This window comes from Bos taurus, chromosome 2 (genome assembly GCF_002263795.3).
Source record: "Bos taurus isolate L1 Dominette 01449 registration number 42190680 breed Hereford chromosome 2, ARS-UCD2.0, whole genome shotgun sequence".
NCBI classification, from domain to species: Eukaryota; Metazoa; Chordata; class Mammalia; order Artiodactyla; family Bovidae; genus Bos; species Bos taurus.
Genome location: NC_037329.1, coordinates 27,148,332 through 27,161,415, shown reverse-complemented (window position 1 = coordinate 27,161,415; position 13,084 = coordinate 27,148,332). Strand labels below are relative to the sequence as shown.

The 13,084-nt window shown below is 39.8% G+C and overlaps 1 protein-coding gene across 2 annotated transcripts in view; it reads right to left on the bottom strand.

Moving 5' to 3' along the window:
- Positions 1 to 13,084, bottom strand: part of ABCB11 (ATP binding cassette subfamily B member 11) — a 100,292-nt gene that overhangs the window by 51,307 nt on the left and 35,901 nt on the right. For both annotated transcript variants that reach the window (XM_005202338.5, NM_001192703.3), the window contains 3 exons: positions 11,561 to 11,732; positions 7,776 to 7,900; positions 5,405 to 5,579 (listed from right to left, as the gene is read on the bottom strand). In XM_005202338.5, coding sequence (XP_005202395.1) covers positions 5,405 to 5,579; positions 7,776 to 7,900; positions 11,561 to 11,732 — 472 coding nt within the window. The remainder of the gene's footprint in view (positions 1 to 5,404; positions 5,580 to 7,775; positions 7,901 to 11,560; positions 11,733 to 13,084) is intronic.

The following is a 13,084-nucleotide window of genomic DNA, read 5'->3' as shown; positions in this document are numbered from 1 at the left end:
ATCTCTCAAGCCCTGATTTCATTATTGATAACATGAGGAAAATGACTGCATATACGTTAAGGAGTTTTTACAGGGATTAAATGATAATGTGTGTAGAGATGATTAATCTAAGGACAGCTATGGAAATAATAGTGATGATGGTGATGAAAGAAGTGAGATTCCACATAGGAAGTGATAAGATGAACAGACAAAGTACTTGTTCTTGGTTTAATTTTCCACATATCCTGGTTCAAGAGTTGGTAAACATTTTCCATAAAGGACCTGTTAGTAAAGATTTTAGGTTTTTCAGGCCATATGGGCAGAAAGCAGTTATTCAACTCAATTCCTCAACTATGTAGGACAAAAGCATTCATAGACAGTAGGAAAAAAGTGACTGTGGCTATGTTCCAATAAAATGTCATTTACAAAAACAGGCCACAGTCTCGATTTGATTTGTGGACCATTGTTTGCTGACCCTTGGTCTAGATTCTAGACCAATTCACTAGTGGCCTAAATTGAAGTTTGAAGTCAAACCCTTAATCAGCCTGGTTTTTGCAAGCATTACCTGAAATGAATGTCTCTCTTGAGGTTCTTAGGTGAAGAGTGAGTGAGACAGACAGAAAGTAAAAGTGTTAGTTGCTCAGTTGTGTCTGACTCTTTGGTACACCGCCCCCACCCCCCTCCACCCACCACCAGGTGCCTCTGTCCATGGAATTCTCCAGATGAGAATACTGGAGCGGGTTGCCACTCCCCTTTCCAGGGGATCCTCCCAACCCAGGGATCGGATCTGGGTCTCCTGCATTGCATGCACTAATACCATTGCAGGAGCTAGCACATCTCCTGGTAGACCACCATCTCTCATTCCAAATATCACAGTCTTTAGCCCTGTAAACATTAGTATGGGAAGAAGGTGGGCAAAAGAAGCCTCTGAGGAACAGTGTATCTGTGAGTGTGCTATGCTGGAGAGGGGATCTGTGCACAGAAAACAAACTTGTGGTTACCAAGGAGAGGGGAGTAGGGGAGGGATGAATTGGGAGTTTGGGACTAGCAGATGCAAACTATTATATATAGAATGATAAACAACAAGGACCTACTGCATAGCACAGGGAACTATCAATGTATTCAATATTTTATAATAACCTATAATGGAAAAATATCTGAAAAAGAATATATATATATATGTATGTATATATGTAAAACTGAATCACTCTCCTGTACACCTGAAACTAAAACAACATGGTAAATCAACTGTACTTCAATTAAATAAATAAAATGAAATCTGTGGCGCTTTGGAAGAGATTCAGAAACAGGAACACAGTGCTTAATGGGTCGGGTCCCAGAATCACAGAAATCTGGGCTCAGATCCCACCCTCTGCTACTTGGCATATAATTCTCACCTCGTGGCTCCATCTCATTTTTAAGTGGTGGCATAATGGCATCAGTTACAGAATGAAGTTGTGACTATTACACATGGTAATTATATTAAATACTTCACTCAGTGCTTGACACCTTGTATACACTAAATAATGCTCCTCTCTATTACTGCTGTTACTTTTTCATTACCGAGTCCTGAAACTTAAAAGGGGCATGAAAGAGCAGACTTCAGCACCATTCAGTTCCCTTTTATCTTTTTTTTGTAATAGATCACAGAGTGCGGTTTTTGTCTATGTACAAGTGATACTAATTACCGCCATTTATGTGAACTACTTACCATTTAGGCCCAATTACCATGCAGCCAATAATGATTTTGTGCATCACAAAATGTGTTAGATTAACCTAATTGTTAATTAGTTTAGTGGATTAAAAACACTCAGCTCATGCAAACTCAGCCTTAATAGTTCACAGCTCAGAGCATGGCCAATAAAGTGCATGCACATGCAAGACAGAGAAAGAGAAAGAACCAGAAAGGGAATGCTTACCAACAATCATACTGTTAAAGAATGTTTCTCCTCTTCCCAAAGAAAAATTTCTTAAGATATAAATGGTGGCTTACAAGGAGTAAGAGGTGAGGTTAGTAACTGATGATTAAAAGTTAGAGACATATTACATATCATGTCTGCACATAGTAAGTACTCAAAAAATATCCGTTGACAGAAGGAATTCTTATAGAAGGTATACAGTAGCCTATAATCCCCTGGGCAGGAAACTTGAAGGTGAAAACTTGTTAAATGAGTTAAACAAGGTTGCCATTAGACTAAGGTAGCCTTAATGCCTTAGCAGGTTATGTAAGCCACCAAAACCTAAGCCTGAATGCCTCAAGGCTAAGAAATCAAAACCTAAGGACAAAGCTAAATCACAAACAGCCAAAGAGGCTTTCCAAAATAAGGCAACTACCTCCCAGAGTTAGGTAAAATTAATGTCCGTTGAGCCGCTGATGCTATCTAGCCACCTGGTATGCTGCATGCAGTCCATGGGGTCACAAAGAGTAGGACACAACTTAGCAACTAAAATAACAACAAAATAAGGCAATTACTTAAGCTACAGCCAGCCAAATAATTTCCTGGCTTTGCTTCTTGCTCTTCTCTTCTCTGTTTGTCTTTTCCCTAACTTCTATTAATAGAACCCCTCTAGCTACTCCTGGTGGGCCCAACTGGAATTATTTTTGCTCAAATAAACTCCTAAAAATTTTAATATGCCTGAATTTATCTTTTAACAAAACCATAAAATTGGATCTTTTCTAGAGAGATTCAATAAGGATTTTTTTTTTTAATCCAATGGTTCCAACCAGAATTGTGTATTTTCAATTTACCATTTTCTCATTATTCCCTCTGAAACTGTTATTTGTGAACATTTCTCTCCTCTACTCACAGTCAAGGAATCATAAGAAGAATCTCTTTTCTCAGTGAATGCCTTTCTGCAGAATGAGCAGATACAAGCTGCTGAGACTGAAGTCAACCACAGGTATTTTTGGTTTGATAAAGTTGAAAGTTCTTAAGAGTCATTAGGTCAATAAAGAAAAAGACTTTACAGTCAGATTTTAGAACTGCAGTAGCTTCACTGGCTTTTCAAATGTGCAAAGCTGTATTAAAGTTATTAAGTGCTTAAATTATAATAATAGTAACACTTTCCATCTATGCTATCCCTTTCAGGTTTACAAAACATTTTAACATGATTCATCATATTTAATTTTTTTAAACAAAGTTCAAGTGATGCCAACTGTTTATCTTTAAAAGAAAAACTAAAATTTATAAAGTCCTTCTTAATGGCACTTCCATGGTGGTCCAGTGGATAAGACTCCAAGCTCCCAATGCAGGAGGCCTGGGTTCAACCCCTGGTTAGGGAACTAGATCCCACATGCTGCAGCTAAGAGTCCACGTGCCACAGCTGAAGATCCCATGTGCCACAAAGAAGACCCAGTGCAGCTAAATAATAAATAAATACATTTTTAAAAATCATTCTTAGTGTATTATCAGGTTCTTATGAAATAAAGTCAGTGGCTTAGAATGATTATAGCCTGGCCTCTAATAATCATTTCTATTTGCAAATAAAATTTCTTTTTTTTTTTTTTTGCAAATAAAATTTCTATTCAACTTTCCCTGCTGCTGCTGCTAAGTCGCTTCACTCATGTCCGACCTTGTGTGACCCCATAGATGGCAGCCCACCAGGCTCCCCAGTCCCTGGGATTCTCCAGGCAAGAACACTGGAGTGGGTTGCCATTTCCTTCTCCAATGCATGAAAGTGAAAAGTGAAAGTGAAGTCACTCAGTCGTGTCCGACTCCTAGCGACCCTCTGGACTGCAGCCTACCAGGCTACTCCATCCATGTGATTTTCCAGGCAAGAGTACTGGAGTGGGTTGCTAGTGCCTTCTCTGTCAACTTTCCCTAAATATGTATTTATATAAAAGCAGTAGGTCTCAAATTGCAGTCTTCTGGCTAGCAAATTTCTGGTATATGAGATTTTGGTATTTTGTGTTATTTAATTTATGCCTGTCCTACAAGAATCTGGAGCCAATTTGTTTTAAATCTTATATGAAACCACTTGCATGCCTTTAAAATTAATATAATTTATTGAATAATCAATAGACCAAATGAAACATATATTTCTTGTTTTACCTCCCTGACCTCATGGAGCTTACTGTGTGAAGTTGGGAACGATTGGAACAAATATAAGTAAATGCAAGTGTTCGGATGCATTCAAGGACTCTAAAGGAAAAGTTCAGCAGGACATGCAAGAGAATAAAAGATAGGATGACGGGACTTCCCTGGTGTTCTAGTGGTTAAGACTCTGAGCTCCCATTGCAAGGAACTTAAGTTCTATCCCTGGTCAGGAAACTAAGATTCTACATGCAACAGGGCACAGCCAAAAAATGATAATAATAAATAAAAGCCTTGTAAACTAAAGATCCCATACAGTCCCAGGGACTGCAGCCTGCCAGGCTCCTCTGTCCTTGGCATTTCCTAAACAAGAACACTGGAGTGGGTTGCCATTCCCTTCTCCAGGGGATCTTCCTGACCTAGGATCAAACCCAGATCTCCTGCATTGGCAGGCAGATTCTTTACCACAGAGCCACCATGGAAGCCCCAAGAAAAGAAAAAAAAAAGATTGGATGATCATGGAACACCTGACTGGTGAAGTGCCATCCAGTTAAGAACTTGAACAAGGACAGGAGCTATAAAGGTGGCAGCGGGGGGAGATTTGGGGATAGTAAGCAAGAGGAAGAGCTTTCCCTGACCCCAGCCACACCTGGTTACCCTGCTCTTCACAGTTGAGGGTCCTGTCCTCCGTAGCATATAATACCATTGTCATTACACAGTGATATGATTAGTTATTGCTCACCTGCCCCCACTAAACTGTAAATTCCTTCAAGGCAAAGATCACACTTCTTTTGCTCACTATTGAATCCTCTGCACTTTGTATTAATCTGGCATATATAGTAGATGTCCAATAATTAATTCTTGAAAGAACAACTGAAAAGATATTGGAAATTAAAGTAGCCAAGGCATTAGCTATAGCTTGGCTACACTGCAAGTGAGAAATAAAATATGCCTGTATTATCTGTTCAGTTGAGGGTATTATTGACTTCATATTTTAGTAACTCATTTTATTTCACAACTATGTCCAGCACATATCTCATGCTATTATTAAGCTCAATCACATAAACTATTAATTTTTAGCTGAGAGATCTCTGACTTTCCATTTTCATGGCATATTATGTTTTGGACTCGGTTAGAAAAATCATTGTTTTACAGCTAGAAAATCTTCCATTGATTGAAAAGCATTAAATTGCAAATCTTATCAACTCAAATGCTCAACATCCCTTTACTATGAAAGTCACAAGTATTGCTTGTATCTGCAGATGGACTCCATCAAATCACTGAGGCCGTCCTCTCTCAGACACTAATGGAATAAACCAAATGCCTTCTCTGTGGACTTTTCCTAGATACAGGCAGGAAATGTTCTGTCTAGGTCATCAAGATGGAAGTACCTGGACAAGAACTCCTGGTGTATATTCTTCGTCATCCAGGACAAGTTTGGAGCCATACCAGAAGGCCAGCGCGTAACACAGGAAGATGAGACACCACATGAATCCAGTAAAGAATCCCATCACTATCCCTTTTCTAATTCCCCAGCGCTGGGCAAACACAAGATTTTTCTCATACCTGTGAAGAGAAAACATTTGAGTATATTTTAGCAACAGCAGCTTAAGTTAAAATGTTTAAAACAGGCCACAATGCAGTGGTTTTAATCAATGATAATAAAATCACTTCAAACACAGAGCAGCTGTAGGGAAAGAAAACAACAATCACATCTGTGTAGTTGCTTAAAGTTTATTTCAAGCTGGCATTGACAATGTATTGATGCCTAAGAAAGTCTCATAGTTGATGACTTCTTGGATGAGTACGATGGGGCAAGTTTTGCCCCCAGGAGAAAAGAATTTTCAACAAAACGATTTGGACATAAGAGATCCAGTACTGTTGTTGCTGGCCAAAATCGTCACTTTCTCTGCCGACTGGGGCTGAATAAGAAAATACAGAGACGGAGTTTGGAGGAAATAGAAAGCTGCCTTTAATTCTCAGCCAGCAGAGAGAGTAACACAGTAGGCTCATGCCTCAAGAACTGTGACCCCCTCCATGAGGAGTCTAGGGGCTTATACAAGATGAGGGCTTGCAGTCAGGAGCCAGTGATGAGAAACAAAGGTGTTAGGATCTTGTTCAAAAACATAAGCTAGCGTCAATAACCCAGTAATTGAGTTTGGCAGTTCCCTGGCTCTGTGGCCTTCCTCCTGATACAAGAACTACAAGGGGAAGAGGCTGTTGCGAAGGTAAGCAAAGGATAGTAGGTGCGATATGTAACTCTTGCAGAGTAAGGGGGCAGAAAAGCAAGCTTAGTTATAGATATGCAGAGTTCGGAGCAGTTAAAGTAAAAAAAAGACTAGGATTGTTCAGGTCTTCTCACTGTTCTCTTTATCTTCTTGTCCTCAGGAAAGAAAAAGAAAAAAAACTCCTTCCTTTTCTTTACTTTTCACTGCAACACTATTTGAGTTTGAATTCTTTTATTAAGTCATATGGTATGAAAGATAATATCTCTCATAGTGGAGGAAATGGGCTACTGAAATTTTTTATGAGAAATAAGGTAAACAACCAAAGAAGCAAAAGAGAAAAAAGAAAAGAGGATAATTAGATAGTGTGTAAGTTGCTTCAGTCATGTCCGACTCTGTGTGACCCCACCAGGCTCTGCCGTCCCTGGGATTCTCCAGGCAAGAACACTGGAGTGGGTTGCCATTTCCTTCTCCAGTGCATGAAAGTGAAAAGTGAAAGGGAAGTCGCTCAGTCGTGTCTGACTCTTAGCGACCCCATGGACTGCAGCCTACCAGGCTCCTCTGTCCATGGATTTTCCAGGCAAGAATACTGGAGTGGGGTGCCATTGCCTTCTCTGAATTAGATAGTGTAAATCCTATTTTATTTTTCATTTGGTGAATTTGGTAGCAACTGAGAATGTGATCATGCTAGATCTATAACATATGAAATAAGAGTTTAATTAAGTTGGTGGCTATTTTATAGAATCAGTACCTAGAACCTGATAAACACGCAACAAATACTAAATAAATGGAAAAATAAACAAAATCAAAGTTTTAACAACTGTGTTGTTTTGGCCATTTAGGTTTTGATATGTATTAACAGTTATCTCCTAGAATGATGGTCTGTAATATATCAATGTCAAATTTTGTTTGATTGAATGGAAATCTTGGACTTCAAATGAGCCTACGGTAGCTAAGTAAAACACATTGAATAAAATGCTATTCAATAAAAATGTGCAGAATTGCATTTTAAATCTTGTAAGTTTTTCCTTAATGGCAGAAGACAGTGGTTTAGATTGGCATGAAGTGTGTGTGGGGTGCATACACACACATCATCAGAGTTTGACGTAAGTATCCAAACTAAAATCACTTTTTAAAAACCACCAACTACATCATCTTCGAAAACACAGAGCTAAAGGTTTGGGAGTCTTTTGTAAGTGTTTTCACCAATCTCATTACTTTGCTTAGCTATTTCTTGAACAAAAGCTCCCTCCGGGTACCCTAGCAAGGTGAATCTGCCACTTTATACAAAATGGGGGAAGATTCAGGGTAGTGTGCAGATCAACAAACTCCAAGGAAGTGTCAGACATTTCAATTAACTAGCTTTTCTTTCTTTCTTTTTATTTCTTACTCCCTTTTTATTTTACTTTTTGGCTTTGCTACGAGTCATGTGGGATCTCAGTTCCCTGACCAGGGATGGATAGAATGCACAGCCCCAGCATTGGAAGCTCAGAGTTTTAACCACTGATTCACCAGGGAAGTCCCTCAATTAACTAACCTTTCAACCTCTTTTTTCTCACCACCAAAAGCAGCCACTGTTCGGATAGATGATATGACTTCATCAGCAACTGAGCCAGCTTTGGCATAGGCCCTTAATTCATAGTCGGTAAATCTGGACACACTCTGAAATCCAAAAGAAGAAAACAAAATGTGAAGACCAGATAAGTCACCTTGTCACTCAGTGGTGTATTTAGCAGAGTAAACACGTGGTATGGCTTAAGACAAAACTAGATTCCCACGGGGACAGTGTTTACGAAAGAAAGAATTTGGTCCAAGTTTGAGCCATGTTAAGCCTCATCTGGGCTTCCCTGGGCTTTCCAGCTTCATCTGGGCTTTCCTGGTGGCTCAGTCGGTAAAGAATCTGCCTGCAGTGCAGACCACCTGCAATGCCTGAGACCACCAGCAATGCCAGAGACCACCTGCAATGCCAGAGACCACTTGCAATGTAGGAGACTCGGGTTCAATCCCTGTATTGGGAAGATCCTCTGGAGAAGGAAATGGCAACCCATCCCCATATTCTTGCCAGGGAAATCCCAGGAGCAGAGGAGCCTGGCAGACGATAGTCTACCGCGTCACAAAAGAGTCAGATAAGGCTTAGCAACTAAACCACTGCCACCACCAAGCCTCATTCATGGATGTTTGTTGACATATCAAAATAATTCCATTAAAAGTCAGCTTCAAAAAAACTCTCACAGATTAAGTCCCAGATAGGGCATTTTGCGGGACCATAGTGTTTCAGTCATCATATTAATGATGTTTTCAAGTCAAATTGTCACATTTCATTACTATTGGCCAAAGGCCATGTTATAGTTTACAAACACCAGATACAAAGACCAAGGACCATGCAGGCATCATATTGATTAGAATATAGAATAAGAAAGAGGTTCTGAGCGGCCAAAAACATGATATGATACGCAGAGGCAATTCCAAAGGAGAAAACTTACACCACTTCAACTCTACTGTAGGGGTTCAACTAACGAGGTTTGCTTTTCACAAAAGGAAAGAAAAAGACATTGCACTTAATAGTAAACAAGTTACTTCTTCTAAAATTGGACTTGAATTGAGTCCTAGTTAGAATCAACCACCAAAAGAATTCCCTGACACAGGTTAAGAAACAAGAAGGGGAGAAAACAAATGTTGTGAAAGATTAACTGACTCAGAAATCTAAAAATATATATAGTACCCAGACTAAGGGAGTTTATATTCCAAGTTTTTCCAAATTTTTAGCAGCAAGAATCTTATCAAACAAAATCTTAGAATTTTAGCATACAAGCAGTATTTTATTCCAGTATATTTATTTCACAAGATTGAAAAGTCAACAATAAAGGAAAGTGAGAATATTTTTGTCAACATTAAAATATGAATTTGGTTAGTATGGATGCCATTGCAGTTTTTACCACAATCCTCTTCTAATGTACTTCTGAAATACATAGAGGTGGCATGTTGTTGTTTAGTTGCTAAGTTGTGTCCAACTCTTTTGAGACCCCATGGACTGTAGCCTACCATGGGATTTTCCAGGCAAGAAAAATGGATTGGTTTGCCATTTCCTTCTCCAGGGGATTTTCCCAACACAGGTATTGTACTCGTGTTTCCTGCATTGGTAGGTGGATTCTTTAACACTGAGCCACCAGAGAAGCTGATAGGCAGCATAGTAATGAGAAAATTAAGTAGTTGCAAATGTTATCAGTTTTTATTGTAAAATGAAAAGTGAAAATGTTAGTCACTCAGTTCTGTCCAACTCTTTGCGACCCCATGGACCCCATGGAGCCCGCCAGGCTCCTCTGTCCATGGAATTCTCCAGGCAAGAATACTAGAGTGGGTGGCCATTCCCTTCTACAGGAGGTCTTCCCAACCCAGGGATCAAACCCTGGTCTCCTGCATTGCAGGCAGATTCTTTACCATCTGACCCACCAGGGAGTCACATTAAAGAATCTCTTAATACCCCAGCTAAACTGATATAGAAGCTTAAAAGATGCATATTGGCAATATCATGTTTCCTACAGTAAATATAAAAGTCAGAAAAGGCATACAAGACCCACAATCATTTCTAATATGTCATGCATTGCCCCCTCCACCTTTTTCTCTTCTGCTTGTGAATTGAGCTTTGTAAAATTGCTCACATCATTTTACATAAACATGCACAGACCTGAATTCAAGAAGAAACCAGTGCAGAACTACAACATTCCAAATTGGTGACACATTTACAAGAAGTTGAAATATAGACACTGAGATGACAAAAGAAACTGTGCTTTGAGCCTATTTGAGACCAAGTAAACCAGGCCATGTTATTGGTCTCCAACATGTTAAAATGTGACACATGAGCCATTTAAGGGTGATTATTAATCTATGGTGGGTCTGAAGTAAGAGATTAAATATATTTAGGGGGGAAAATGCTGAATCAAATGTTTGCAGAGTCCCCAACAACCTGCTGGAAAAGTTGAAGCTTTCCTGGAGTGCCACTGGAAAGCATTTGATAGGAAAAACTGTTGTAAAGCTTGCATGATTCAGTAGATTGAGAAAAAAAATAAAAGCTAATATCTCTTTAGCAATTAGTTCTGTGCCTGCTGCTGTGCTAAGTACATAACATGGATAATGCCTTGAGTCATCACAATGACTTTGGGGGGTATTAACTTTATTTTAACAAGGAGGAAACTGACATTTGACAGGTTAAACATATTTTTCTTGAGCCAAGTGATAGAGCCAGGTGGTGACCTACTTAAGTAGAGTGAGCTCTTTGCTATTGTCACTCTGTCATACCTGGGATGTGTTTGAGTAATATAGCCAGTGGAGGGTAAAGAATATTTTGCTAGAAAATATAGTCATGGAGATTGGTACCTGTTGCTCAGTGATGTGAATATGTGTGCGGTTTTTCACTTAAACCCTATTCTCATTTACAGCAAATTATTAGTGTGCCAGATCCCATGATGTGTTATCTCAAAGGACTGCTCTGAAAGTAAAATGAAATAATTTCTCAATCTTTGGGAGTGTTTTTTGGGGGGATGACTCCAAGTTCCTACACCTACACTTTTTCCTGACTTGCATACCTGGGGAATGGAAACTGACAGGGATACTTCTCTGAATGGGTCAGATACCTCTCTGAAACTGATCACACGGGATGGAGAACACAGCGTGATTGCAGAAATCTCTTGTATGTGCTTGCTACTGATCCAGGTGTATTTGCTGGGTCTTTCTGAGGGAAGCATCTAAACCTGGGAGACCATGGAAGCCATATGTACACTAGACAGTGGGTGGGGATTTGGAATCAGGCTTCCTCGAATTCGAATCCCGTTCTGTCTCTTGCTGGCTGTGCAGTTCTGTAAAAGTCCCTTTACCTCTCTTAGCCTCCGTTTCTTATATTTAAAATGGCATTAATACTTTATAAGATTGTTGTAAAATTATAGATCATGTCCATGAAGCTCCTAATAATGCCTGGCAAAATCGTAAATGTCCAGTTAATACAGTTATTATTGGAGGAGAGCATGGCAACCTACTCCAGTATTCTTGCCTGGAGAATCCACATGGACAGAGGAGCCTGGCAGACTTCAGTCCTTGGGGTCACAAAGAGTCAGACATGACTGAGTGACTAAGCACATTTTTACTATTACTAATATAATAATATATGTGCATGTTATTTGATACTGAGTAATAATCAAACAAAATAAATTAATGTAGTGATAATGATGTTAACTAAACACACTCAGGAGAAGGAAAACAAGTTTCACATTTTTGGCTGTTTCTCAGTGCAAAAGTCTTCCAAGGACAGAAGTGAGAAGACATTCTTACCAGACCAATGATGGCTGCTCCAATCCCAATGAGAGGGCTGACAGAGATAATAACCAAGGTCAGTTTCCAACCCTGGTAAAATCCCATCAGGAACCCAAAGATGCTTGTGGTCATGCGCTGAATGAAAATACCCATTTGGTCAGCAATGGCATCATTGACCTTGTTAATATCACTAGAAACAAAAGAGGCTTTGATCACTAAAACTGAATTTGGTCAATTCAAATATCTTTCCCAGAAAGTTTAACCTTTTTTTTTCCTAAATGCTCCCATTTCTGTATCCCATTACCCTTGGGAAACTTAGTAGCTTCTCATGTCTTGGAAAATTTGCCGTAGTGTGGGAGGTCATTAAGTCTCTCCCCTCATAGCCAAGGGAGTTTGCCTTTAATCCAATTTTCCCAACTGATGTTTACTCAAAATAGGCAAAGGCTTTTGGAAACCATCTTATTTGTCTCTTTTAAACTAAGATCATGGCATCCGGTCCTATCACTTCATGGCAAATAGATGGGGAAACAATGGAAACAGTGAGAGACTTTATTTTCTTGAGTTCCAAAATCACTGCAGATGGTGACTGCAGCCATGAAATTAAAAGACACTTGCTCCTTGGAAAAAAAGTTATGACCAACCTAGACAGTGTATTAAAAACCAGAGACATTGCTTTGCCAACAAAGCTATGGTTTTTCCAGTAATCATGTATGGATGTGAGAGTTGGGCTTATAAAGAAAGCTGAGCACCAAAGAATTGATGCTTTTGAACTGTGGTGTTGGAGAAGACTATTGAGAGTCCCTTGGACAGCAAGGACATCCAACCAGTCCATCCTAAAGGAAATCAGTCCTGAATATTCATTGGAAGGACTGATGCTAAAGCTGAAACTCCAATACTTTGGCCACCTGATGCAAAGAACTGACTCATTGGAAAAGACCCTGATACTGGGAAAGATTGAAGGTAGGAGGAGAAGGGGACGACAGAGGATGAGGTGGTTGGATGGTATCACCAACTCGATGGACATGAGTTTGAGCAAGCTCTGGGAGTTGGTGATGGACAGGGAAGCCTGGCGTGCTGCAGTCCATGGGGTTGCAAAGAGTTGGGCATGACTGAGTGACTGAACTGAACTGAACGGAAAGCTAACATCCCGGTCTGACATGAAGAACCCTTCTTTCCTTTGTATATGCTAAATCTTTTCAGTCTCAAAGTTCTACTCACATACCACCTATTTCATAAAAATTTATATAATCCTGCAGGGAGAAGTATTATCTTCTTCCCGGTGTTTCCATAGCAATGTGATTAATCTCTGTGTGTGTGCTTAGTGGTTGAGTCATATCTGACTCTTTGCAACCCACTGAACTATAGCCCGCCAGGTTCCTCTGTCCATGGGGTTTTTCAGGCAAGAAATATTAGAATGGGTTGCCATTTACTCCTGCACGGGATCTTCCTGACCCAGAGATTTAACCTGTGTCTCCTGCGTCTCCTGCATTGCAGGCAGATTCTTTACCTGGTGAGCCATCAGGGAAGCCTCCAATTAATCCA